This window comes from Mastacembelus armatus, chromosome 3 (genome assembly GCF_900324485.2).
Source record: "Mastacembelus armatus chromosome 3, fMasArm1.2, whole genome shotgun sequence".
Lineage (NCBI taxonomy): Eukaryota > Metazoa > Chordata > Actinopteri > Synbranchiformes > Mastacembelidae > Mastacembelus > Mastacembelus armatus.
Window position 1 is genome coordinate 9,482,066 of NC_046635.1, and position 22,573 is coordinate 9,504,638.

At 39.3% G+C, this 22,573-nt stretch overlaps 2 protein-coding genes across 8 annotated transcripts in view; one reads left to right on the top strand and one right to left on the bottom strand.

The window, feature by feature from the left end:
- Nucleotides 1–1,085: 1,085 nt before the first annotated feature.
- On the bottom strand, nt 1,086–8,181 carry nucb2a (nucleobindin 2a). The gene is made up of 13 exons (XM_026319915.2): nt 8,050–8,181; nt 7,583–7,723; nt 6,480–6,587; nt 6,120–6,252; nt 5,867–5,970; nt 4,761–4,946; nt 4,474–4,564; nt 4,320–4,378; nt 4,155–4,247; nt 3,602–3,691; nt 3,339–3,509; nt 3,086–3,146; nt 1,086–2,964 (listed from the first exon to the last, which is right to left on the bottom strand). The coding sequence occupies exons 1-13, from the start codon at nt 8,071–8,073 to the stop codon at nt 2,735–2,737; spliced, it is 1,491 nt and encodes a 496-aa protein (XP_026175700.1). The 5' UTR covers nt 8,074–8,181; the 3' UTR covers nt 1,086–2,734.
- A 5,020-nt stretch (nt 8,182–13,201) lies between these two features.
- Nucleotides 13,202–22,573, top strand: part of plekha7b (pleckstrin homology domain containing, family A member 7b) — a 58,512-nt gene continuing 49,140 nt past the window's right edge. For 6 of the 7 annotated variants that reach the window (XM_026320383.1, XM_026320385.1, XM_026320384.1 and 3 more), the window contains exons 1-3: nt 13,202–13,473; nt 13,595–13,671; nt 13,781–13,838. In XM_026320383.1, the coding sequence (XP_026176168.1) occupies nt 13,310–13,473; nt 13,595–13,671; nt 13,781–13,838 (299 nt within the window). In that variant the 5' untranslated portion in view covers nt 13,202–13,309. The remainder of the gene's footprint in view (nt 13,474–13,594; nt 13,672–13,780; nt 13,839–22,573) is intronic. The other variant, XM_026320387.1, reaches the window with a different exon arrangement.

Below are 22,573 nucleotides of genomic sequence, written 5' to 3' on the forward strand. Positions count from 1 at the left end.
TGTAGCAAGGCACAGATCTGGCCAAGGTTACAAAAGAATTTCTGTAGCACTCAAGGTTCCTAAGAGCACAGTGACCTCCATAATCCTCAAATGGAAAAAGTTTGGGACGACCAGAACTCTTCCTAGACCTGGCCGTCCAGCCAAACTGAGCAATCGTGGGAGAAGAGCCTTGGTGAGAGAGGTAAAGAAGAACCCAAAGATCACTGTGGCTGAGCTCCAGAGATGCAGTAGGGAGATGGGAGAAAGTTCCACAAAGTCAACTATCACTGCAGCCCTCCACCAGTCGGGGCTTTATGGCAGAGTGGCCCGACGCAAGCCTCTCCTCAGTGCAAGACACATGAAAGCCTGCATAGAGTTTGCCAAAAAACACATGACGGACTCCCAGACTATGAGAAATAAGATTCTCTGGTCTGATGAGACCAAGATTGAACTTTTTGGCATTAATTCTAAGCGGTATGTGTGGAGAAAACCAGGCACTGCTCATCACCTGCCCAATACAATCCCTACAGTGAAACATGGTGGTGGGAGCATCATGTTGTCGGGGTGTTTTTCAGCTGCAGGGACAGGACGACTGGTTGCAATTGAAGGAAAGATGAATGCGGCCAAGTACAGAGATATCCTGGAAGAAAACCTCTTCCAGAGTGCTCAGGACCTCAGACTGGGCCGAAGGTTCACCTTTCAACAGGACAATGACCCTGAGCACACAGCTAAAATAACAAAGGCTTCGAAACAATTCTGTGACCGTTCTTGACTGGCCCAGCCAGAGCCCTGACCTAAACCCAATTGAGCATCTCTGGAGAGACCTGAAAATGGCTGTCCACCAACGTTCACCATCCAACCTGACAGAACTGGAGAGGATCTGCAAGGAAGAATGGCAGAGGATCCCCAAATCCAGGTGTGAAAAACTTGTTGCATCATTCCCAAGAAGACTCATGGCTGTACTAGCTCAAAAGGGTGCTTCTACTCAATACTGAGCACAGGGTCTGAATACTTATGACCATGTGATATTTCAGTTTTTCTTTTTTAATAAATTTGCAAAAATTTCTACATTTCTGTTTTTTTTCTGTCAAGATGGGGTGCTGAGTGTACATTAATGAGAAATAAAATGAACTTTTTTGATTTTGGCAAATGGCTGCAATGACACAAGGAGTGAAAAATTTAAAGGGGTCTGAATACTTTCCGTACCCACTGTAACAGTGGTACTATTTGACTTCCTCTGCCTGTTTTCTAATACAATCTTTCAGTTAACTGAGCTAATTCAACAAATCCAGCAATAGCTTTAACAAAATATTTTTATGTAGACAACTGTGATCAAACACACCAGTTAATGTCTCCCAATAAAGCGATGTTCAAATCAAAACTGTTTTATTAAACAAAATAAAAAAATTATGATCAATTATGATCAGCTCATAAGTAAAAATGGTGCATACACCTTTGTGTATGAACAAAAAGACCAAAATACCCATCATGCTAAGTGTAACAAAGCAAATTTACTATTTCAGTGTTTGAACAGTCAGCTTACTTTATATGGAAAACAGGTAGCTTTACAAACGATTAACTGTCCATACTGCTATACTGTAACTAATTTCAAACTTCCATCTAAGCATCCACAGGTCTTAAAAGAGTTGTCAATAAACAGGCAAATGTGCATGATGTTTGGAGGGTGATATTTCTAATTATTTTAAGAACCTAGCACCCTGATTTATTTTGAAGTTAGTCAGCAGACGAAAGCTGCCAGTTCCTGTTTCAATGTCTTTTTAGGCAGAGCATACATTTTGTACACTGAGTGAACCCTGAAACTCTGACTATGCACTTAAAAAAAAAACGAAAAAAAAAAACAAAAAACCGATGGTTCATACTCAGTAAAGAGCTATTAGGTTACAACAGCAGCCAGAATGAACATTAAGAAAGTAGCACATGTATTGTTGAAACAAATTTCTGTCAGAAGCCTTAGGACTGTGAGCAACCGGACTTTATGAGAGAGTAATCAATCATAATATTTGACAGTAGCAGCTGGAGATAATGAATTAAAATGCATTTTCTACAAAGTTCTGTCTGGGGCCTCCTAGGTTATGATGTGTCTCTTTTAAAATAGCTGTACTGCTCTATTTTCCTCTTTTGTTCTTAATGCGCTAATAGAAAATCTTAAAAATTACTCTTGTACTCATTTTTTAAAATGTGTGATAAAATCCTGTGAAACGCATTCTACCACCAGTCACACATGTAAACTAACCTCTTTTAAAGATATTTAACGGTATCCTGATAGGTCAGATTAAAAAAAAAAACCTTAACAATAAAATTATTTAACACCTTCTTCTCTTGCATTGTGCATATCCATCTAGCTCTTGGATTCAAACCCATGATGTTGTGGAGCAAGTAGAATAGCTTTTTAAAAGGTTGTGTACTTTGACAAGAAAGCTCAACAAATTTTATATTTTTCTGTAACTGCATTACCAAACACATAATTTCTAACGTGATCAAAGAGAAATAAATATAACGTTTTAAGACGCACCCCATTGGTTGGTGATTTAACTTTCATAATTCGAGGATGTAATCCAAAGTTACAGTATCTGTCAAACACTGGTACCATTCAGCATAGATTCCTTTTGTGCTGCTCACCTTCATTTCATTTCATGCTGGTCAAAGAGGCCTAACACTCACGAGGGACTGCTCCTCCGCACGGTGGACTGCAAGGTTTGCCAAAGTCTAGTATTGGAGGCTGTTGACAGCACTGTTATGGCACATTATGGAGGTCTTGTGCAGGTTCTTGGTGGGCTGGTGGCAGATGCTGGGGTGTCTGGGGGAGACCCTGCTGAGACAGGTCTTGGTTTTGTTGTCCATGCTGTTCCTGAGATGTATCTTGATGCGCCTGGGGTGCAGGCTGATGGTCTTGTGGTTGGGCCTCTTGTTCAAGATGTAGCTGGTTGTCGAGTGGATGTGTCTCTGGGACTACATTTCCTTCAACTGGAACAAAAAAAAAAAAAAGAAAAAACTGTTTCATGTTCTCAGAGGTGAACTTAAAAAAAAAAACAACAAAAAAACCCCAAACTATCACCAAAAGACGAACAAACTGATCAACACTCACCGTGAACCTCTGGGGGCGGTTCCACTTTCTGTGTTTTCAGTCGTTCCATATGCTCAACTGCCTGTAACAAAGTTTTTCTTATATTTGTAAAGTGCACACAGTAATCTGGAAGTCATGCATTTCACCTACAAAAGAAACATTACTACTCTAATATTTCCTAATAAACGTGGATGTTAACTGTTTGATACATTTGCTGGTAGTGAAAACCTACTGCGGCAACCTTGCACAAAAACATTTCTCTGACACCCCTTACTTGTTGCAGTTCTATTTTCTGCGCATTAAGCTGCTCCTGTTGTCTCTCCAGCTCGTCTCTCTGTTTCTGGAGGTCAGCGGCCTTCTGGTTCAGGTCGTGTTCCTGTTGGGCAAGATGCTCCTCAAACTCCCTCATCTCTTCATCTGTGTAAGCCTGATTCTGCTCCAGGGTCTGAGGGACACAATTTATTACAGTCCTTCTTTTAACCAAATAGTTTTTGGATTCAATTATTCTCAAACGATGTCAGCATGCTAAAGTCTCACCTCCCAGCTATCCGACTCCAAGAATTCTTTTTTCTTTGTAGCCACCAGGAACTCATCTAAAGAAACCAGCCTGTCTTTGTTTGAATCCACCTATGAAGAAGACAAGAGTAGAGATTATATATTCTATGTCTCACAGAGCAGAGGATAGAAGCATCCATTAAATGGTGAAGATGCAATGCCAGGGCTGAGGTGTAAATTGAGCAAGTCGTTATTTGTGTTGTTTCTGTAGTGACGTAAATGCTTGAACAGACTACAGCTTTAGTCACAGGCTTTGTGTTTGTGGTACTGTTGTCTACACGTAGATGTCATTATTACCATATTTTCTGGACTATAACTCGCACTTTTTTTTTACTCCTCTGGCTTGTAGTGCGACGTGTTAACTTACTGTTCTTTATAGGATATTGTAGACTATAATTATGTTATTCAGAAATGTCACTTATATACTGAAAAGATTTACACGTTTTTTTTTTCCCCGTTCAACAAAGCTGTTTTTGATTTACTGTAGCTAATTGGGGGACCATGAAAATAGGATACTCAGTGTGGCTGTGGGTACCTCGTTCATGACATGCTCTCTCATACGCAACCTCTCTTCCTCCATCTCCACCATATCATCCTCTTCATTGGTGGGATCATAAATTTTTTCCAGCTGAAATCACAGACAGTTAGTACAAAGATCATTCACTGAAACATGACATATTTTTCGATGCCGTGTCTTTACCTCTTTGGTGAACAATGCCTCTAGCTCCTGTTCATCAAAGAATCCATCTCCATTGGTGTCTGTGTTATAAACGATGGGAAAAAAGACACAGATGAATGAATACACCACTTTCTGCTGAAGGTTCTGACAGGAATCAGACTGGTAAAGATCCTACCATGCAGGTTGAAAAAGGTCTTAGGGTCAAAATCTTCAGGGTCCAAGCCATCAGCTTCTTCCCACACCTCTTTCAGTTGATTCTCACTGCCCTGCAACATGGAAGCAAAATCATGTAAGAATTACAACTGGATAAAAAATGCATTTTGACATTTTGCCTGATAGTTCCTATGGCAATAATGAAATTACCACCAACCCTGTAGAACATGAAACAGAACAGTTTCTTTTGGCTGGCTGAAACAAACTGCGTTAATGTCTTTGTGTCTTGTCTGTCTGAATAACACTTACCGGGTGGTTGACTTTAGGGTGGTCAGCATGTTTCTTTCTCATCTCCTCATAATGCTCCTCCTCTTTCTTTCTTTCTTCTTCATCCAGGGTTTTCAGGTGTTCCCGTCTGTCATGCTCTTTCATCATTTCATACCTCTTGAACTCCTCATGTCTTTCTTTGTCGTAGTTCTCCAGATCTTTAGTGGCCTTTAAGTGAGGTGAAAAATTTACAAAGGTCAGGAACCTGCTATCATTCAAATTAATAGTTAATATTGTGCTTACTGAGATATTTGAATGCTTTTATTTCACTTCCATTACATTTCCACACTTCCATTGTGATAAGAATATCAGCTTTTCAAAACCTTCCAAACTTTAGGCATTGGGGGTGGGAATCTGTAGGCACTTCACGGTTTGATTATGATTCAGATGCAATTTGATGCTTCTTTTTTTTTTTCTCACTATGTGACTACTTGGTACTTTGAAAGCTCACAGTATTACAAAATATTTCTAATGATCCATAATGAGTTTGCTGAGAATAATTTTGTATTAATAAAACTAATGGAAGAGGTAAAACCAGAATGTTAAATCTGCCAGCACTGAACCAACAGGAAAAGAGAAGTGTGCCTGGAGCAGGCGGTTACTGTTCACGCATCACATATTACAGCTCTTCTACCAGCTTTCTTTAGTGATTCCATGTAAATCATTGGCAATAACATTTGTGAAATATTAACTTTGCCCTGTCTGAGTTCAGTGGAAGATTTGACATCATCTGCTTGATGGTGTTCTTGTTAGCAGCAAGTAACAAGTGTTTTTCTTTGTCCTCTGGATGGGAACACATAATAGGATTTTGTGTGTTTGCAAAACAGTTTAGTTTGACACAACTTGCTTGTAGTGTGGCTTTTATCCTGTTTTTCCGTTTTCAGCTTTACAGAAGCCACAGTGCTTCCACACGCTGGCTTTGATTGCAGAAGGAGCTGGTTGGATTTTTTGATGTTGTGTGCATGCCTTGCATGTTCTGCCCAATTAATTTACTAAAAAGGTAAATAGCAGTATAAATAAGCGGTGTCAACATAACTTTAATTTAGCATGAATTAATTTAGCTGGTATGAAGTAGCAATGACATTTACCGATTTGATGAGACGATCCAAGTCATCCACTTCAAATGTATGTGGGTTCATGTGGTTCAAGTATTCAAACTGTTTCAGCAGAGCCTGGTGGTCCACTGCGATGTCTATTCAGAGACAAATAGAAATAGATAGACATATAATATTTCCCTAATACAATTACCTTATAACTCCTTTACCTTTAATGTAATAAAAGTTGTAGCTCTTACATTAAATATCATTCTAAATGAAATATAAATTTTCTTGCACAACATACCATTCCCTCCTTCAAGGTCTTGTTTAGCCTTAATCAGGGTTCGGAGTCGGTTTACTTCCTGCCTCTTCAACTCATCCAGTTTTGTCCTGACATGATGGCTGACAAAGTCCAGTTCTTTGGCCAGCTTACCTTGCTGTATTATGGAAAGTTAACATTATTTAGACTTGGAAGCATAATTTGAGTAAGAAATTGATTATTTAATTAATTATTCTTCAAAAGAACTCAATTTAACATAAGATAGTCTACTGGTATTAGACTGGCAGTATTTCTCAAAATATTAATGACTTTCCCCAATTCACTTAGTACTAGGGAAAACCTCCTGCCTTCTACTAGATCATATTAAGACCAAAAAAACAATACCTTGATGTCTTCCATGTCTGTATTGTGAAGTTTTTGTCTGAAATGTTGATCTTTCTCTAGAAAATCTATAACTTCCCTGAGGTAGCGGTCATAGTGGAGTCCAGTGTCCTGTGAAATGTAACAAATCATATGTTCTTTTAAATTTTCAATATAACATAATACAGATAACAAGCCAACTAATCCTACAGCCATCGCTATTTGGTTTCTGTTTTTTATTATGGCACATGACAATATGACATCATAAGCATTTTGTTAAGTGGTCTCACTGACGACTATGTGAGCAACAAAATACTTCATGGGATTCACATCTACTAACAGACCCCCTAAGCCCTATTTAAGACGAACAAACAGACATCAGGTATCACAATCTCCAATCTGTGCACTCGCAAAAACTACAACACATAGAGCAGCTGACCTGACGATGAAAATGGATTTGGCTGAATAGAATAATTTAACTGTAGTGTAATGACACATCAGATCACTTGTTAAAAATTGAACCAGGAACTGTTATCCTGTAACACTTCCTTACTATGAAGTAGGTAATGACAATGACATAACTGCATAGTATCAGGACTATAAACACCCAAATAATACATTTCTGAATTACTTGACCATTATTATTTAATGTATGGACAAGGTAGACACCCATCTGAATTCTTGCTCAGTCGAACCAAGTTAAGCAGCATGTTGATCTGCATGTTGAGCAGCACGCTGATAGGCACGACGAGCAGTTGAGCGGCATGTTCAGCGGCAGGGTGAGCGGCACTACGAGTGGCACGTTGAACAGTTGAGCGGCAACAATGAGCGTCATGACGAGCAGTTGAGCGGCACGGTCAGCGGCAGGGTGAGCGGTCGAGCGGCACGGTCAGCGGCAGGGTGAGCGGTCGAGCGGCACGGTCAGCGGCAGGGTGAGCGGTTGAGCGGCATGACGAGAGGCAAGATGAGATGCATGTTGAGCGGCACAATGAGCGGCACGAGGAGCGGCACGAGGAGCAGATAGGGCTGCTTAGCATGGCAGTAACACTAAAGAGCAGGAATTAAACTATGCTTTGGGATGAATTTTCAACGCGTGTAACTATATAAAGAGATGCGTCTCTTCTTACCACACTGGCTGGAGACTCTTCTGGTGTCTTCTCTGGCTCTTTGACTTTTGTCTTGTCAATACTGATGGGCACTGCCTCTAAACACAGCAGCTGAACCACCAGGAGAACACAGCCGGCGAGAAGGGCCCGGCGCCAGCACATCTGGAAATAAGAATTTACACAGCTTTAGCTACATTGGGGAATTATTTTATTACACGGTGTGTGAAAATAACAGGCAACGTGTCTCTGGTTACACACGGATCGTTACGCCGCTGTTATTTGACGCTACACATTACTGGGCAGCTAATAATATCCAGAGGAAGCTGATAGTGTTAGCCTAGCCACTGGCAGATTCGGCTAATAAGAATCAAGCTAACTCCTCGAGCATGTAATGCTGTCAGTCTGAGCAGGAAACTTATGTTACATTTCGAGGGTATTTCCCGCGATATTTAAAGCTTCATTTCAATGTGTGTCCCTCGTATACTCACTTTATTATGGATCATGGACCTCATATGCCCTGCTCTTCCTATCAGCTGGAGTTACCTCGACACTACTACTTCGCTACTGAACACTTGGCTGTGTGCGTCGACCCAATTGGTCAGATCAGCGCTCTGTCAAACGGACTAGCATGTTGAGTTGCACTGAATCGTACGTGGCGACATGACAACGGAGCAGGTGGGCGGGCCTTAGTGTTAAAGCGAATCAGCATATTGTCAGAGCAAAGGTAAAGAGAGACATGATTTATTAACCAGTGGAATAAGATAAACTTTATTAATTCATGCACATTATTTCATCTGTGAAAAAGAGGATGTTGACTGACATGTACATTTCTATCAGTCATCACTACCTAAATCACTTTTAGCTACAATAACACAATGAAGAAACACTTAGATACTAGAGCATTTTGATGCATAAGTAAAGTATTAGCAGCAATATGCAATGAAAGTTTCAAAAGTAAAATCCTTATTATACAGGTATCACTGGCTCCAGTAGTGGACCCTGGGCAGAGCTGAAATGATTAGTTGATGCATCTAAATGACTTTTCTGACATTTTATACACTGAGTAAAGAACATTAACAAATAAAATTATTATAAGATGGGGGTCCAGCCTTCCAGTATTGCTATGATGGAAAACAATACCTGGTTAATGATTTGACATTGGATAAATAGGAGCAATTCAGTGAGCTCAATATATACTAAAACCATGATGGGCTTAATCCAAAATGTTGAAAATGTTGACACAGGTCTCTTTTAGAAGACCAGAATCAGAAGACACGTTGCAAGTGATACTGAACTTCAGTGGTGTAAATTTTGGACAAATGTGCAACTTATCAAATTAGTCTGTAATGATGTGGGCTAAACCTGGGGCTTTCGGGCCGAGTGGCAGTTGCCAGTTGGTAATCCAGCCTTAATCGTCCTCTGTTACTAATATTCCATATTGAAATATTGGACCAATATATATATATATATATACACCAATGTGTATATATATATACACATTGGTGTAAACTGATCATACAAATAAAGTAGAATGTTATTAAATGTAAAGAATCTGAGTAGAGCAAAGCAATTATCTCATAATTGCACTTAAATGTACAGCTAGTTCTGGTCAAACATTGCACTGCTCCTATAATACATTATATGTCTATGTTATGTTATGTTTGTAGCTTAACAGGTAAAAACAGTTTCAAGGTCATGATGGCATTTTTATAATATACGTTTGCATCTGACACACTTTCTTCTTGTCAGTCTTTACTGTGTTTTTTGTAACAATTAAGAAAGAAAATTCCCTCAAACTGCAGCACCATTTCCATTTTTTCTCAGCTCAGAAAGCAGCAGTCTGTGATTAATGGGTCCAAGTCCACCTCTCACCTGAGCTCTGCTCACTGGCCTCATGGGGCGATCTTACATGGAACATTGTGGCTGTACTTACAGATGGGTGTAGTCTCTCAATGTACTCCAAATCTTTCAGGCTGATGAAAACAGATCTATTCTTCTGAAGACATTATTTGTGGAGGTAAAAGCTTTCTGCTAATTGCAAACACTACATATTGCTGTTGATCCCAGAGCTTTGTGTAATTTAATTTGCAATTAACATTTCTGGCTAATTTTTAGCTTTTGTTTAAATCTCGGTTTCTACCTATCACTGAAACATTGTGTGTATAATTCACTTGGTTAAAATGACAGCTTTTACTGCAGTTACATTTTGAATCAAATATTAATCAAGGCTTCAGGATCACAGTGACTGACACGGCATTGACTGAAATGTTGATTATCTTCACAACTTGTAAAAGCTTAAGTGCAGGAGATTTGGGTAACTGACAATGGACAATGCTCACTTTTTAAATAATCTTTACTTCAATATTGGATATTCATAGAATCACATGCTGAACTTATTTCTTCCCAGCAGAGGGCACTGTTGTTAAGTGTTGCCTGACTCCATGACTGCTGTCTATTCAGGTTTAGTTTACCTGGTGAAATATGCTGGAGGTAATTGCATAATTAAAACAAATCAAAAACTATGACCTCTGTTAGCACCTGCAATTGCATCAGTTCTTCTGTTAAATTTTCTTAATTATAAACAATAATAATTACAGTAATCAAAAACAATTCAAGAGAAAAGATTTAAATTGTATTTAGATCAGATGCCTTCTTGTTGCTGAAACACATTACAACCAGCTGCTTGGATCACCTTTGATAATAATATATATTTGTTGCCTGGGAGTTAGTTCTCTCCTGAAAGTGAGCATTACAATAAAATTACAGCCTTTTTATGAGCCTTTGGAGCTGCAGCAAGACAGTGAATCTCATTTTTATCAGGACTGATTGGCCTATGACTAAATATAACATCCCCCTCATATGACTAAATATAACACCCCTGCTCTATACATGTCAGTGTAATATTAACAATAGACAGCAAGGCAATTAATCACTGTCTTCGATCACAACTAACACATAAAGTGCAAGTAAGCTAGAGCTGATGGGAGAGATCATAACTTGTTGTTTCTATATGATAATTAAATATACTGCATGAACTGGAGAATACCCCGTCTTAATGATTGAATAGTAGGACAAATAGTACTTATTTTTACTGTTTGTCCTACTGTACCATTTGTCCTACTCTACTGTGACTAAGTGATCTTTTGGAAAAAAAAAACATATTTCAGAAAAAGCTGTTATTGATTTTCTATTTGGGCATCTGCCAAATTAGGATCTGAACTATTCTAAGCTGAAGACCTGAAAGTCACACGCAAACAAGAGAATCTTTATCACATTTTCTGCTCAACACCTTTAAGATGTGATTCAGTGGGAGGAGGATCTCTGAGGAGAAGACAATAACATTGAGTCACCTTGCTGCATTGTGAGCCTCTGGCTGCTGAGAGCCAGGAATCAGCAGCAGAGACCATACTGCGGAGCTGCACTGGATTGTGCCTCTACTATGTGTGTATTTTTGTGTGTAAATTACTACATGTAAGTAGGTGTGTTTGTAGTGGGGATGATGATAAATTATATCAAGGTCAAATAACAGGATAACAGGTGGGGTTATATGGCAGTGCAGTATGTTTCATGTCCAGCTATGCTGCACTTCAGTTTGCACACTGAATGCGGAGTACACAGCTTAACTGTACATAAAACTACAATACACTAGAGGTATTACTGATTCATCTCTGCCAGTTTTTCTTTGACCTTCTTCAAATCTTTTGCTGTTGGAAGGAGCTGTTCCCATAACATGATACACACATGTGGTTTGTTCCTTTAAAGTAAAACACCAGTTAATGTGAAATTAAAATAAAAACCACCATATGTAATAATGAAAGTGTTTTAGTGAGGCTGTGAGCCAATACAAGCAGCAAGATCAGATTTAATGCTCCAGAGGGCACTGTCTAACATATCAAGTTGGGATTAAATCTTTCACTTTTCATTCAAGTAGATATGACTTTAGAAGGTTTACAGTGAAGTGGTTTCTGCAGACCAACTGTGCTATAATGTTTCACAGAGGAAATGTTTTATTACCCACTGTCTTTGAAGAACAATGCCTTAAACCACCAGAGGATCCTTCAACAAAGTTTGCCCAAAAGGCAGTTTCTGATCAAAAATGAATAATGTTGACAGATGTCTGTTGCTCTCTTCCCACTCATGTATATCCTGTGGTATTTCCCTTTTACAAATGAAATGTAAAGATTCCTGTTCTACACCTCATTGGAAACGTAAAAAAGTCTCCAGGAAATAGCATTTTTTTTCTGTATAATTGTTTGGTATACTTATAACTCTTCCTCAGGTAAAGCACGTAATATTATATGGAGAGAACCATATCAATATTCATAATGATAATTCATGATGATAATGCAATTATATAAGAGAGTATGTAATGATGGAGTCAGACCTTTCTGTCTTTCTGCTTGATGCTCAGCAAAATCACTCCTGTGCCAACACAGCTGTGACTTTGAACATTGCCTGCCCTCAAAGAGCCCAAGTAAAATTTATGGGCAGCATTGGTAAATTGGGCAGCTCTGTTTGATGCAGCGTAAGCGTTATTGTAATGTGTCATGGTCAGAAGGCTCTCCGTCCTCAAAGCGTGACTGCAGTGAAGGTGATGTGCGGCTGACAAACTTCATGTACAATTCATGCAGACAAGTTACGTATACACATACAGTGAGAGGTTTATACTAACACTGTACTGGTGAAATGTTTTTTTTCTTTCTTTGTTTCAGATATTGCTAGGCAAATCAATATTTTTTATAAGACCCCCTCTTTTAAGGGTCTCCACCCTCACACACAAAAGTCTCATCCATCTTCTGACCCCCAGATGTGGTTTGTGCATTTTTCATTCTTGTACATTTTAATGCAGTAACTACAGTAAGCATTACAGTACAATATATTCAGTTTCTTGAGTCCAATACTTATGGAAGGCTTCTGCAATAATAAGATAACTGATTTCAACAAATAACTTTAAATTGTTAATTGTAATTAAGATAATGAGGATGATCATTATTGTTATTGATTAGTTTCAAGAAAATGACATCAATAAAATGGGGTGCATTGCAATGTTTATTTCTGCAAATGATATTTAGATACAAGACTTCTGTTGAAGTGTTTGCAAGTCTAGACTGCCGACCTTGTTCTGATCAAACTTGTAGTATTAAATCTACTATCTTCACTCTGGATTTTCATAGTTTTGCCGTCATGACCCACACAGGGACAGATAACACACTTCCAGTTTAAGTTGATGTCATCAGGGCTCACATGTAGACAAGCCCTCTGACCGGAATCTTAACAAAGCTGGCCTTGAGCCTGTTTTGTGTAGTCTGACTTAGGCCTAATCCTTGCTTTTGACCAACTTTCTTTTGTCCCTGCACAATTCCTCTGCTGGGATAGTTTCTTTTGGTTAGAAATGTGGATCATTTAATATTCCCGCAAGGCTTGCATTTTTGCTTAGTGTGAGACATTTTAGAATCACCTTTCTTTATTTTTCTTTGTATTTATGTGCCAAAAAAAAAAAAAAATCATCATTGAGAAAAGAGCCAGCTCTTTGATCCAGTGCCCTTCTGCTGCACCCTGGGGGCTACACCCTGCTGTTCTCCGCAGTGGGCTTCATTTCTTATTCCGCTGTAGAGTCTTGAGCTTTGGTTTAACCATCGACCGTACCAGGCTGCTGCCACTGGGACCACCTCGCTTTTGTTTTTGTCCGCTCAGATTACAACAAAAACGGAGCCTTGGCCGCGTTGGTTTTCTTCCCCTTTAAAAACTATGCAGCCCGGGGCTCCCTGGAAAAAGTCTGCGGAGAGGGAGAGGGAGAGGGGGGACGAGCCGAGCCGGAGAGGAGAGATCATGGCGGCACCTCTCGGACGGGACACCCTGCCTGACCACTGGTCGTATGGAGTTTGTAGAGACGGCCGGGTCTTCTTTATAAAGTGAGCGGCTCTAACTACTCAACCCTTGGCACTTTACGACTCATTGTTAACGCGGTGTGAAGGGCTTTTCTTTTTTTGTTGTTGTTTTATTGCCGTTAAGTAACAGGTGTCTCTCTTGCAGCGATAAAACTCAGAGCACCACTTGGCTACATCCACGCACTGGTGAACCTGTTAACTCGGGGCACATGATACGGTCAGGTACGCCACAAATCGTCAGATTTATAGGTCCACCGAGGGCGCATTTCTTTGCTGCATTGTGCTGTCTGTGTGTGGCGGCTCGTTCAGTGTGTTTCTGTTCGTGTCACAGACCTGCCAAGAGGATGGGAAGAAGGCTTTACGGACGAAGGAGCCAGCTACTTCATCAAGTGAGTGGCCCCGGGAGCTTTGTTGCGTTGCTTGACCGTGTAAAATCGGATCCATTTGCTGGCTTGTTTGGTTTCAAAGTGCTGTCTGTGTAAAATGCAGTTTTGCTCCTTTCGGGGTGCCTCTCTGTCACTGTGGCAGGCTGCTACCCAAACTATATATCAAACGGCCGCGCAAGAAACAATGGTTTATTTATCTACACGAGCAAACACACGTGTTGTGTTATAACACTGGGGGTCCCGTCAGATACGTGAAACCAATGATCTCTTGCTGCTGCATTGTGAATGGAAAGTGGCAGAGACGGGCAGAAGAAGGCTATTCAAATTCTCTTCACGTCCTCCATGCAGGACCTCTACTCCCTCCATTAGATAGGTGCACAGCCTTGGTGTGTGTGTGTGTGTGTGTGTGTGAGTGAGAGAGAGAGAGAGAGAGAGAGAAAGGGGTGTGACCGTGTGGTGACAGAGATGTATGGCATGATTGCATTATTGAAGCAGAGAGGACAGCATTTCCAAAGTCACAGCCTGCACTGTGAAGTTTTTTTTTTCTTAGTGAAATTTTCATGTCTATCTCAAAATCATAGAGTTCAAGTGGAAGGCACCATCACCATTGCTCCGACACATCTGTTATCTGTTATCTAGATGCTAGGTTGAGGACTTTTGCCTTTTCATCTGCCTAGTTTTATACCACAGGTGTGGTATAAAGTGTGTATATAAAGTACAAAGTGTGCACACAGGTGTGCAGTCTCGCCTCCTCCTGTCAATAAACTGCATATCAGGCAGTTACTGTGATACTAAGAAAGACAGAGTGTGCCTGTGTTAAATGATGCCAAAACCAATCAGATGAGTCAGACCAACAATGACGAACAGAACAAAGTGGAGGCATTAATCCCTCATTGGAGCTGGATTTTTCTAAATTGCAGTGACTCCACCCACTGTAGCTTGTTTAAAGTTTTGTAGTTCCATCACCCAGAGTCCTGTCATGGCCCTTTTAGTTTGCCCCATTTGTAGCAGACAGAAGACCTGCATGGAGAGATTTTACATCCCCATCACTGCAGTCTTTTGGAGGTTGATAGTTACTAACAAGAGGTCCTTGCTTAACAACATGCACTGCTCTGCAGACATCACCTTGCAGCACTGAACTAACAATACAAATACTGTTACACACAGAATAGTTTTACTTTCAGGTGCCTCTTCAAAAGACATTCTGGCATCCCGAGTCTTCAAAAAACACATAAAATGGTTTCGGGCTAACAATTAGTTGTTGGTGACGCTTATATTGTGTGTAGAATAAAGGCCGTCATTGTGTTCACTTTTGCTTTGCAAGATGCAAGAACAATGCAGCAATGAAGTCGTGTGATGTATGGTAGCGTGAATGTCAAGGCTGCTAAATTACTCAACCTCTTGTCGGCTGGTTGGCTTGGTGGAAGTGTTGTGTTTTCCTCCTGCTTCTTTGATTATTTTTTGTTTCTCATGGGCTAATTTCTTCAGTTCGGAGTCAGTGGATACACCTAGACTGTTCTCTTGTTCCGCTCAGCTTATTTTCAGCTGACATTTTTCCATGTTCTTTTGGTTTGTGTGAACGAAAGGCAAATCATTGTGTGTTTGGCAGAATAGGTGAAACTGTGTGAAAAATTAATTCAGAGATATCTTGTTTTCTCAATTTTCATCTCTAAATGACAATAATGTTCATTTGTTTCCAAATTGAACAGAAATTTGAACTTATATCGTGACTTTCACTTTGGAAATATTTCACAGTGAATGGTAATGTACTGATAGTGAGGTACTTTTATGAAACAGCGTAGATTCAATTGCTCTCACATAAACTGATCCTTGTTAATGAAACAGTGTGACTGTGAAGTCCCATATTACTGTTTAGTGTTCATATGGATAATCACTGTGAGAAATAGCTGATTGGTATAAAGTTTGTATCTTTTCTGTTGATGTGACAAATTATTATTCTCTGGTGAAGGGGTGCTATCGTTCTCATTGTGGAGAAGTGAGAAGGTGCTTTATTTGATTTATTACAGACATAGGTGATGCCAGGTTTCTGGATCTATCCCATGTGTCTACAGGGTAATTATAGGTTGTGCTTGTGTTAACCTCACCTGGCTGATAATTCCAGCACTCAGCTAATTAAGATACTGTATCAGAGTGGATACAGACCATGGTTAATTTATTATTACTTTGTACTTAAAAATATGCATTGGTGTGACAATTTAAAGGGTAAAAACAGTCTGCTGTCCAGGAATGTGCAGTATATACTTGAGTTATTAATGTTAGCTGACAAAGCTCAAACAGTGAAGACAGTGAAAATGGCTCCAGCTCATTAGCATTATTCCTTAAAATGATATTTAAAAATCTGACTAGAGATAACTGGGACGGTGGACCTATTTCAGATTATTAAAATCATCAAGTGTTACTTTTTAGTTTGGAAGTGCCACAATTCAGCGCGTTATAACTCCTGTCAGTGCTATAGGGACAATCGCCATTAGCACTGAGTTTAGTTGAATTTTATTCGTTTTTTAATCTCACACTCGTAATTCTTGCTAAAACTACAGATTTTATGAGAAGCTCTTTTCAAGTGGACAGTCACAAATTTTAATCTAAAGCCAGTAGGTTCTTCTTTGATAAAGCACTGCTGTCCATGACACTTTTCTTCTTGTCTCTTAGTTGTTGCAACAAACTCAAGCGACAAACGACAGCTACCATTGTCACAAATCGGCATGGTGCTGCCGTGACAACAGTGGGTTGATTTGGTTGTGTGTTGATGGTGGAATTTAGCCGAGTTGAAGTACAAAGAAGGGATTGTTCAAACTCTGTTGCTGTGGCAAAACTCATTTATTTACACCTCGCCCTGTAGGCAAGCCTGCAACCTGCAGATCAGAGTTATGATTAATGGTTGTTGCTACTAATGTTCACTGTACCAAATATGTAAGTTTCTATTTTTTCCAGTGTGTGATCTCAAACTAAGCAGGATTTATTTGTGATAATATATAGTTTAAAATTGTGCAACATTTAATTTTGGTATGCAGACATTAACAAATGCATAGGCAAATATAGAAATTGGAGACTATAATAGTTGAGGTATGTTGCCATCTGTGGCAGCAGATTGAAATGAAGAGAAAATCATCCCTTAGTTTCAATCGCTAAAGACAATGTAGTAATGATGAAACAAGTCTGTCGTGCGGGTCTGTGCTGAGGTCTACACAGCAATGTAGATCTAATCAGTGTAGATCAATAAAGCAAAGCAATTAGAAGGAAAACAAGCCTGAAAATTGATATGTGGCAGTGAGATGTCTATAACATACTGTATAACAGAATACAACTTAGTTAAGCTTCTTTTAAAAATTATAATAGCAGTCGGATCAACAGTTGTGAACCTTAATGTATTTTCAGTCACAGCCCAATATCACAAATGCCAAATTTGCCTCAAGGGGCTTTACAGTCTGTACAGCAAATGACAAACTCTGTCCTTAGATCCTTAGTGTGGATATGGAAAAAAACTTCACCCAACATACCTCCATACCTTTTTTAACATGAAAAAGGTTATGAGAATAATATCTAGAAGTCACACTAACTGACTTTTATTATGTATTTTTATACAAAATTATGAAAAGTAATTTCCAGCTAAAAGTGAGGGTTTTTCTCAAACACATCAGTGGAACTCATGTAGCGTAGCAAATGTGCAATTCTATAGCTCTCTGAGGGAAAATATGACCCCACTGAGGTACAATGGTGTCCTGTTGAGGCCAGTTCACATTGTTGAATGGGCTTACAATTCTGGGGGACAGTCCAGGAAGAAGGGTTTTGATAACCACACTGAAACTCAAATAGACTTTGCACCAAAAAAAAAAAAAAAAAATTAGATTTCTGCCTCAACTTCATTTAATTGTCAGAGTGTTGAACTTCCTGTTCTCCCGCTGCTTGTTATGGTTTAGGTTATGGTCATGTTTTTAACCATAACTATTTTTGATCTAAATAGTACACATTGATCCATTAAAGCAGAGCGATTTAGTGGAGGCTAAAAAAGAAGTTTAGTATCCCCATATTACTTTGACACCAGACATTGACTTTTAATGTGAGGTAAAACTTTTAATGTCTTTGTGCAGGGCAGGTATGTTGGAGACAACATGGCCACATTGGATTTAGGATATTTTAGGTGTTTTGTTTGACAGACATCCCGTTTTAAGTGTGGTCACAGCTGATCTTCCTTTGGTCCCAGTCAGGAAGACAGTCAATTTTTTCCAAATCAGCAAAAAAAAGCAGCAGAAACTCACCAGTGATGTGGCTTAGCCATTTACCCCTTAAAAAATGTTTAACATACATTGTGACTGCAGAGTCCTCATGTACTGAAGCTTAACAACATAATTTACTGACATTAAAATTCCACTGGGTATTGTAAATAAGACTTATTTGCTGAGAAGTTTTAAACCATGAGCAGTAATGAAGAAAGATTGAGAACACAATGCTGAATACAAGTCTGATTGAGTTACCTGCCAAAGGGAGCCCACATGAGAGGGAGCAGTGCAAAGCTTTTGTTTCAGCAAGCACATATGTAGACCAGTCATCTATGTTAACCAATGTAGAATATGATATCTATAAATTTCTTATACTTTGTGGGAGCCTGCTCATGTATAAGCTGTGCTTGGATGTTGCAGACAAGAAGGATGAACTTGAGTATGTAATTAGGTCCATCCTACTCTAGTGACAGATGTTTCACTTAATAACATCCCATAAAACCAACAGCTTTGGGTGTGTGTTCCAATGAGAAAATATTAATTACATACAATATAGTGCAGATGTGCAGGTCTGCCTCCTCACCTCTTTTCTAAGTACCTTCACTGTCTCCAACCCTCCCACAGTTTGTTTCTTGTACCTCTGCATTGTGAGAAATGCAGACCATGCTGCATTTGCCCTACAGTTTTCTTGTTCACCCTTCAGTGCTTGTTGAACTGCCTCTATAGGATATACAGAATACTAGAGGACCCATATTTCTGTGTCTTCAGACAGACAACATCACTTTCAGTGCAGTTTATGCACCTTTGAAATACAAGGGCAGTTGAGACAGTGACCTTCAGCTTAGGACTCATTTGCGTTATTCATTATTTTGTCTATCATCATTATAGAGTTTATTTGTATAGTTGTTCTTGACATTATATAAGCATCCCACCTTTAACTCCCAGCTAGTTTCTCTTCTGTTTCCACAATTGCACCATGTATGCTGTGTAGGCAATGAAAATACTGAATGGACAGGGTGAAGGAAATTCAGTTTCATGAGAATAGCAACATGATTCACTGCTCTTTTGCTGTCTTTGCACTGTCAACAAAAAAGTAATGGTCAAAATATTTTCTTTTTACAGACAAAAGTGGCTAGCATGGAGCAAGGAGAGAGGTCTATTTCTCTCTTTCTCTATCTCTCCCTCTCTGTCTCTCTAACACACACACACACACACACACACACACACACAGACACATACACACAAACTAAACTGAACACTAGAAACACTTAATTTCCCCATAACAGACATGCAACCTTGGTGTGAAGTATGAATAATTAACCCTGTCAGCACTATCTTTTGCAGCAGATGCAGGTACAGTGAAACTGATTAGGATTCATGACCGAGCAGTTGCAGATGGGTTGTTGGTGAGGTAAAGATTCATCTCACTCGAGACCAGAGAATTTTATAAACAGCTCTGTTGTCAGTATCATGTCCACAGTGACTTATTGCAAGGCTTGCGACAGTTAAACAATCTGGTACCGTCAGATCCTAGAAACAGAGTTAACAAAGAGTGAGTTTGTAGATTGAGAGTCTGGTACAGTGGACATTTGTGCTGCAGAATAGAAAGGAAGCTTTCCATCAGGCCTTGTTTTGACTCACAATATTTAACTCAAGAACCTGCAATGAATAAACACATTAAGAGCTGCAGGCGTGAGGTGTGTGATGATATACATTACCTAGAATGAGTCATTCAGTGTTCAGACAGCTGGAACGGGTTGACCAGTCAGAGCTGGAGCAGGAGCCAGAACAGAAACAGGGCAGGGGAGATGCCCGAGCCGGGATGGGGACCTGCTGTTGCAGTTGCTTGCCCCTTGGTCAGAGAACTGAATCTGCTGATCATCAGGCAGAGCGTGTTGCTGAGCTGGAGCCTTCCAGTTTGGAGGAGGAGGAGAGGCAGATTGAGACAAGGTAACCCTCGTTTAATGTTATAGCACAGTAACATTTCAGTGGTTTCTTTGGGTAACGTAAGCATTAGTTTTTAAACACCAATGTTATTATGGAATAGGTAACCCTAATATTATGTACTGTTAAGGTAAATGGAACAGGCATGCAACAAACAGTTGGCAAAATCAGAATCTTATATAGTAAGACTACTGTCATTTATCACTGTTTTCATGAGTAATTTCAGCTGCCTCTCTGGAGGTAAGAAAGAGTTTTGTATACCCTCCCTCTGACTGAATTCAAATGACAGTTCTCTCTGCCGCATTCTGTCAGAGGCTGAGTGTGACTGGAGCCACTGCGGAGAGAAGCAGGTCCCACACTGTTCTCATCTCATCAAACAGGAGAGAAAAAAGTGATTAGGTAGCAGTCAGCAGTTGGAGGTTGAAGATGGATGCCATATAAAAAGAGAAAGTCTTTCTAGAGATCATATCACAGTTTCATTTTTTTTGCAGACGTATTTTTGATTTTGTCCAATAGATTCCAGTGTTGAGTGTAAAAGTGATGAGTAATTTGAAGGTAATTTAAATCTGAGATGCTCATATCACCACCTGCCTTGCAAGCATTAAAAATTTGCATTTAGATAAAATAAGTTTGGTTTCTGCGCAGATATTTCCATCTGATAAAAGTTAAAGTATTGCATGAAAAGTATATTATTTAGTTCTACTATGAAACTGCTACTGTTAAAACTAAAATAAAATTACAGAATTTATGACTCTTTCAATTTAATTTATTAAATATTTATTATTAAAACTGCATTAATCAAAGTCTTTATTAAACATGACCATATTTAATGTGAATGGTAGGAGCTACAGATGAATGCTAATGATGTATTAGTTCCTGCAGTGTGTCCTGACAGTGGCTATGCTTTTGTGCACATGAGAAAGAAGCTATTTGAAAGCAGGTTAAGGCAGGAAATCAAAGAGCAATCAAAGAAAACCATGGGAAGAAAAAGATGACCTTGAACCTGATTTCTTTTTGTTCCCAGTGCACTTGTGAGAGCAGGATATGGTGCTATAATCAGACTAAAAAAAATCTCTGCACCAGTGCTCAAGTACTCTGTGCTTATGGGTAATTTTCAAGAGATCTCTAAGGATTTGTCTGTTTAATCTGACATTTTCTGACTGATCATACGATTTTGAAATGATATTGGTTTGGTATTTAATATAAATATTCCTTAATATATGTTGTCTGCTCTGAATACCCCAACACTTCAGTGACCTTATGTTCAGTAGCAGATACAGTGTATGAGATCTGAAAAATGTTTCTCGTTGTGGATTGCTTGATTGAATATCACTGTTTCCATTAAAGGAATATTGAATATTGAGTGTAGAAAAGATTAATTAAATTGTCTGGCTGGACACTATTGAGAGCAAGTCTGGTGGTTTGGGGAATTTCACTTATAGCAGCATTTATTGAACACATTGACCACACAGCTGTTTGAGTTTTTGCAAACCAGTTTAATTTAATTTGCTTCAATGCAGAGATTCGAGACAAAATTTTCTATTCATGATCTAATTGCTTCTTTATAGTATTCTAAATCTTTGTGGTTTGAGCATTTAAGATCACTGCGATCTGTCTTTACCTACACCCAGTCTAATGCCTGTACTGCTGTAAAGCTGGGATTGCCCAGATAAGGGGTGGAGCTGGTTTTGATGGCATAAATCAGTATTTAAATCAGTGTTTGACTCAAGATGATGTATGTCTGTCACTGAGGCCTGTAGGAGCACATGTATAGTTTGTTGTTAAATGCTGTTCTGTATGTAACCACTAGATATTGCTGCTGAGTCTGTTTGACTCTATGATGCAGTTTCCCCATTCGTTTCTGTGTGTTTTTTAAAATGAAAACAGGTCGGACAAGTGTTCTGGCACTGAAGCTTTTTTCGTGCAGGCTTATACCTTCAGTGTTGAAAAGAAACTGCCATTTTTATAATTAATAATTACATCTAATTAAGTGTTTGCAAAGTCCTTTTCTGGTTCAGTTGGGTTTCTCATTTGTTAACAGGTCAGATTGGGTTTGATGCAGTGTTATTTTAGCTTCATTTTTGTTGTCCAGCAACTACAGTGACAAGATTGGAAGTGCAGTGTAGATGACAGAGTGAAGTATGAATGTTGTCCTGGTTGTCCACCATACATATCAATCTAAACCACTCCCACCCAGCCCTCTGCTCTTATCTATATGTCTGTCTGTGGATTACTGAACTGAGCCAGCCTCTCAGCTACAGTCTGCCCTCCATCCTCCAGCCCCTTCTCCCTGGCTGACTGGATGTGATCTGATAAAGAAGACTTGGGGCAAGATGGAAGGCTCTGGTTGCACTCAGAGACCAAGGTCAGTACTTTGAGTGGACTGGACAACAAAATGAGGATGATTACTGCTCATTTTATCACCAGAGGGAGTGGTGAATTCTTTTTTTTTTTCTTTTTTTTTTTAGTAAGTCACACCCTTTTCCCTTCCCTTCTCTAGATCCTCAGGATCTGAGCAGTGGTGTTATCATTTTATTTCTTCCTGAAGAGGCTAAG

Coding starts and splice junctions, on each gene's coding strand:
- nucb2a (XM_026319915.2), bottom strand. CDS start 8,073: ATGAGGTCCATGATCCATAATAAA. Junction 6,588..7,582: donor AAGAGTCTCCAGCCAGTGTG/GTAAGAAGAGAC, acceptor TACATTTCACAG/GACACTGGACTCCACTATGA. Junction 2,965..3,085: donor ACCGCCCCCAGAGGTTCACG/GTGAGTGTTGAT, acceptor TTTTTGTTCCAG/TTGAAGGAAATGTAGTCCCA.